At 37.3% G+C, this 6453-nt stretch overlaps 1 protein-coding gene across 1 annotated transcript in view; it reads left to right on the top strand.

The window, feature by feature from the left end:
* USH2A (usherin) overlaps positions 1 to 6453 on the top strand; it is a 717315-nt gene that overhangs the window by 499546 nt on the left and 211316 nt on the right. Inside the window, exon 46 of the mRNA XM_077759473.1 lies at positions 2153 to 2265. Coding sequence (XP_077615599.1) covers positions 2153 to 2265 — 113 coding nt within the window. The remainder of the gene's footprint in view (positions 1 to 2152; positions 2266 to 6453) is intronic.

The raw sequence follows: 6453 nt of genomic DNA, 5'->3' as shown, positions 1-6453 counted from the left end.
CCTTATATATAATTTATATATATATATTTCCATTTTTGATTCAATTTTTTATTTACTTTTGAGAGAGAGAGAAAGAGAGATAGGCCATGAGTTGGGGAAGGTCAGAGAAATATGGAGACATAGAATCTGAAGCAGGCTCCAGGCTCTGAGATGTCAACACAGAGCCTGATGCGGGGCTTGAACCCACAGACTGTGAGATCATGACCTGAGAAAAATTCAGATGCTTAACATACTGAGCCACCCAGGTGCCCCAATTCAATTTTGCTTTTAATGTGAATCTGTAAACCTTTATATTCATGGTTCATTCACATTATGCAATATACCCCAAAGATGAAACTTGGACTGTTACCTTAGTAAGACAAGAAAAATATTGACACATTTCTCCAAAGTCAAAATAAGAGTTTTCTGGAGAATCATTTGAGTAGAGCTAAGTAGCTTAGTTTTGTTTTGTTATAACTTTTTTTTTTTTCAATTTTAGAGAGAGAGAGGGAGTGTGTGTGAGTGGAAGAGAGGGGCAGAAGGAGCGAGTGAAAACCCTAAGCAGACTCCATACTCACCATGGAGCCTGGCATGGGGCTCAATCCAATTACCCTGGGACCATGACCTGAGCCAAAATCAAGAGTCAGGCACCCAAGTGACTGAGCCACCCAGGTGCCCCAGAATATAGCTAAATAGTTTAGAACTTAAATCTATGCCTAGTATTTAGATGATAAAACTAAAATAGAGTAAAGCCTGGATCAGATATCTCATATCTAATCAGTTTGATAGTATTTCCTGACTTCTCTAACCCCCAATTTGCAAGCTGATGAAAATAGAATTGTGAAGACTCAATAAAATTATTTGTGCCGGTTCCCATTATAATATTGAGCACATATTACTTACATAATAAACTCGAGTTGATTTTTGGTTATCTCATTATGTACCATATAGTCAAATATTGCCTAATATGTATGAAGTTTTATTGTCATTAATTCTGTTGCAGCAATTACATTTTAAGCTCATTTCCCTTTAGGTTATTTGGGATTTCATTGGACATATTCAGAGTCAAGGACCTTGACAGTGTCCACATATCTACTAAATATTATTAGATGACAAAAATACTATATGGCATACATAAAATACTATATGGCGTACATAAAGAACACAACTCAACAGTATCATGAAAATGTGCTTCAAACTCCCCTTTAAGTGTAAAGTGCCCCCTGAATAGAATGACATAACTACTAAGTACAGTAAGAGTCACATTTGTCTTTTCTCAATTGCCAGTGGAAACCCAGAGAACTGCTTTACTTAAAAGCTCAGTATTAGTGTTTAAGATTCCAGCTTCCCTCTTCCATTTTTTATTTATTAGATGCTGAAAGTAAATTAGCATTGGAAAAAGTACAGTGTCTCTTTGGCTTATCCTTTCATTGGGAACAGAATGATGTCGCTTTGTGATTGTTGCACTAGCAGTCTTTTGTACATTAATTTGTCTCTCCTGCCTCTTGCTGAATGTGCCTTTTGTGTTACTAATGCTTGATGAACTCGATTTCTAATCTTTAGTTACTCCACCCTCCTCAGTTTTTAGTCAGATTAGGTGGCAGAATTAAAGGGATAAATGATGATTTTCGGCTGTGATTAAGGTAAAAATACAATTACAGCAGGAACAAATGAATATAAAATAGCTCAGCCACATTAAAAGGCTTCTCTAGACCTCATTTTTCTTCCATTGCACATTACCATTTAGGCTATTTGTTGTAAAATGTCAAGACTTCTGGAAGAGTTCATCATTATACTACCTGATTGTAGATCTAGATAACAGTATGCATTGATAACGTATTAAGCTTCTATACTGACACCTAAACATCTTCCATTCCTTAACTGTGCTCCAGATAGATTAATATGTCTGTCTCTTTCTGAATGGTTGGAACTAGAGACTAAAACATCTCCATTTTCATTACTAAATCAACTGTCCTGAGCTAATTTCTGTATTATATTATGAGTTTGAATAAATGCAGTCAGTGAACATCAAAAATTAATATACATGGAACTCTAGGAAGTTATAGGGAACTATAGGAGAGTCCTATGAAATGAGAGTGGGTGGACTCAATCCCCTGGTAGTCTATATTTTGAAAATAGTTGGATTTATTCTTTTCTAAATTAATGTTTGTAGGTTGAAGTCTGCACCAAATATGCCTGTGTGAAAAGCAATGGCACCCAAATCACCACTGTGGAAGATACTCCAAGTGATTTAACAACACCCACAATTCATGGAATTACTTCAAGGTAAAAATTTTTGCCAGGTAATCTAAAGAGCTGATCGGGAGCACCTGGGTGGCTCAGTCAGTTAAGCATCTGATTTGGGCTCAGGTCATTATCTCAGGCTTGTGAGTTCAAGCCCTGCATTGGGCTCTCTGCTGTCAGCACAGAGCCCGCTTTGGATCTTCCAATCTTTTCTCTCTGCCCTTTCCCCACTTGTGTGCATGCTTGTGTGTATGCTTGCACATTCTCTCTCTCAAAAATAAACATTAAAAAGTAAATAAAAAGCAGATCATAAACAACGAACATTAAAATAAAAGATTTCATCCCAACTGTGACAATCTCATTTTAAAAAATTGCTATAAAAATCTTTGTAAATCAAAATTTTTATATTATTAGCTATTGATTTTCAGTGGTCACATCACCTAATATTTAAGTTTTAATATCCCTGATTTCCCAGTTTCACTTCCCTTTATTTAGTAAACTGTGAGCAAATGCTTAAATGCATGAAAGAGTTTCTGTATTTAAATGTGTCATTAAGTGAATCCTTTTGTAAGACCAAGAATACAATTTTTATTAGATTAACTACCTTCTAACTTAATCTCTTTGAAAAAATTAGACTTACATGTATCAGATCGCCCTAAAGCTAGACATATCTATAAAATAAACAGGAGAGATAATCTTTGGATAACCATTTTCAGTATTATCAGATTCTTGGTAGAATCTTTTTATTTTTCTATGCTCATCTATTGCTGAGAAATGACCATAGTTTGAAAGTGACTCTCTTTTCAGTTCAAGTTAGCAATCATATTGATAAAAAGATTTAATGTCAAGTATCCCAAGCCAAAATTGAGATGAGAGTTATGCTTCCCTTTACATCAGTCTGAGACTAGAGAAAGAAATCTGAGTACTCCCACATCATGCTGGGGTGATGCCCTAGCTATATGCATGTGCACGCGCACACACACACACACACTCACACACACACACACACCATACACACACTGACCAAAATAATTGAATTGTTATAAAAGATTTCATTTGTAAAGGATTATTTTGAGACATATTAAAATTTCTAGGTCTTTTAAAAAATCTGTTTAAAAATATCTGTACTGATTTAGGGAACTAAAGATAAAAATAATTATAAAAAAAAACAAACAAGTAATTGGATGCTTAGCTGTTCAGGGCAAAATTTATACCTGGTCTCCTTGAGTACATCTTTTACCCAACACATTTGTCTAATTTCACATGTGCTAATTAATTGCTAATCTTGTCAGCAGATTTTCTCTATTTATCCACAGAGTTGCCTACGATGCAGAGGGAAAATAGTCAAATGAAAAAAGTACCAGGAAATACATTTGTGGTTATCATAATATAAGAAGAAAAAATAATCAAAAAGTATAAGTCATGGTTTTAGATATTCGAAGTTCCAGTCTACTGTAGAGATACTTCCCTAAACAAATGTTTATAGAATAATGTAAGAACCTCCACAATGTAAGTCTATATATATGCAGGAAGAACATAAAGAGAAAAACACTGAGCCCTTCCCAGGATTATCCAGTGAAGGCATCATGGATGATGCAATATTTGAGTTCAGTCTTAAAGAATCCAAGGAAGAATTATAGTTAGGTGGGTGGATGTTGTCAAATTTCTTGTGTGTTATCATCCTCCTGACTTTATGGCATAAAGTAATATGTCTTAAATTACATATTTATATGTAGCTAAAAATCTGTAGGCTTTACTAGAAATTGAACAAATGCCTATATGTGTCTGTGCTTCCAGGATTTTTTTTTAAAATTTCTTGCAGATAATAGAAGAGTAAAAGTATTTTTTTAGTTGTGATTAAAGATTATTTACACTCAAATATATATGGATGGCAAAAACATTAAAAAGGGTATTATACAACAAGAGGAAAAAATGACAGAGCAGATAACAGAAGAGTGGTTTCAGTACAATTTTGGAAGCAATATTTGGCAAGGAGTAGCAAATGACTTAGTGCAGTAAAGACCAAAGTGTTGGTTAGCACAGGGAGATAATGACACAAAACAAACTAATTTGTCCTGCAGAAAACCTCAATGTCTGAGTACTTATAACCTTTAAGGTTAGTGAAGAAGAAGAAAATGGAAGTTCAAAGCTGGAATCATGGGATTAGCTAAAAGTCTACAAAAAAGTGCTTGGAGCCTTTAATTAGAGTTTTCCAGAGAAACAGAACCCAAAGCTGAACACCCAGGAAAGCTAGTGCTGTAGCCTCTCAAAGGTTTGAAGATCAGAAGAGCTGCTGATGGTGTGAGCTCCAGTCCGAGCCCGAGAGCAGGGAAAGACTGATGTCTTCATTCAAGTAGTCAGGCAAAGAAAGGGAATTCTCCCTTCTCCCACCATTTTGTTGTATCAGACCCTCAACTAATTGGGTGATGCCCACCTACATGGGGTAGGTAATCTGTTTAGCCAAGTCCACCACTTCAAATGCTAATCTCCTCAGAAACAGCTTCACAGATATACATCGAAATAATGGTTAGCCAAATATGTGGGTACCTTATGGCCCAGTCAAGTTGATGTATAAAATTAACCATCAAAAAATTCAAATTTCCTCACCTCCACAGTATGTATCCAGCTGTCTACTTCTCTTGCTCCATCTGGCATATTCCACTATGAGGAGATCAGAATTGTATTCTCTGGAGAAGCTGAGCAGAGGCATCTAGAAATTCAGGCTAACTAGGCACAGTGGAAAGCTTGGATGAAGGGAAAAGCTAAAAATCATGATAAAGTGGAACACTGCAATCGGAATGATGAAAGCCTTCGCTGTTTTCCCCAGCTCTTTTCTCAGAAACAAATATTGTGAGAAGAATGTTGAACTCTCCACATATAATTCTGGGCGTATCTGTTTCTTTTTTAGAACTATCTGTTTTGTCCCATGTATTTCAATGCTTTATTATTAGGTCCATACACGTTTAGGATTGCTATGTCTTGGTAAATTGATTCTTTCATCATTGTGTAATATCCCTTTTTATCCTGGTAATTTTCTTGTTATCAAGTATAGTGTCTCTGATGCTAATAAAGCCACTTCAGCTTTCTTTTGATTAGAGTAATTTTGAGTGATTTTGGATTGTTTCCTGGACATCTTGAATATTAGGTTGTGATCATTTGAGTCCTGTTAAAAATTTGAAGAAGGATGAGGTTTTTGTTTCCTTCAGCAGGTAATCATCTGGTCAGCTTCAGACTGCAAATTCTGTCTTTACGTGTTCAGTGGCTCCAAAGTCAGTTCATTTTTCAAAAGCTTTGCTCTGCCGCTTCATGTCTGCTCCATGCATGCCCCTTTCAGTGGCTGATCTGGTGTTTGTCTGGGGGATTATGTAATGGTTCAGATCTCAAAGTCTTTGCTCTGATGCTCAGATTTCCTTTGCATGGAAAGCAACCATGCATGTGCGGTTTTGAGTTGAGTCAGGACTTGTGTTACTTCCTACACAGAATTAGAAGATGACCTAGCTTTCTCTTCTCTGAGATTTCTCCCACATTTTCCAGAGACCTTGTATTTCCTTTGTGGGATCTTTGGGTAGGAAGACATGATTCCTCTTGGAATTTTAGCTTCCCAAGTTACCTGACATCTTACATAAACAAGGCTGTTTGGGGGGGAGCAATAACATCAGAGAAAATAGAAGGAAAACAGGAATACCCCCCACACCCATGTTTTGGATCACAGGAGCCCCTTTCCCTGGTTCCTCTGGTCAGAAAGATAGATTTTTCTTGGGATTTTAGATTCCCATTTGACCAGGACTGCTACAGTGCAGCTCCTTGACCACAATCATCCTCAGAGCAGGGGCCAGTGAAAAAAGAAAAAAAACAGAACAGGGATTTCCCCTCACACCCTCTGGCTTGCAAGGGCTTTCTGTCCCCTGGCCAGAAAGATGGGGTACCTCACACAGGTTTTTCTTGTCCAGTGCACAGTTCTAAACTGTGGGGGGTGGGGGGGTTAAAGATGGGAGATCAAAGGGGCACCTGGGTGGCTTAATCAGTTAAGCGTCCGTCTTTCGCTTAGGTCATGATCTCGCGGTTCGTGGGTTCGAGCCCCGCGTCGGGCTCTGTGCTGACAGCCAGCTCAGAGCCTGGAGCCTATTTCAGAGTCTGTGACTCCCTCTCTCTCTGACCCTCCCCTGCTCACGCTGTCTCTCGCTCTCTCTCCTAGACATAAATAAAACATTAAAAAAATTTTTTTCTTTA

The sequence above is a fragment of the Crocuta crocuta genome, unplaced genomic scaffold (assembly GCF_008692635.1).
Source record: "Crocuta crocuta isolate KB4526 unplaced genomic scaffold, BGI_CrCroc_1.0 scaffold556, whole genome shotgun sequence".
Lineage (NCBI taxonomy): Eukaryota > Metazoa > Chordata > Mammalia > Carnivora > Hyaenidae > Crocuta > Crocuta crocuta.
Note: the sequence above shows the minus strand (reverse complement) of the source record. Positions and strands in the feature narration are given on the sequence as shown.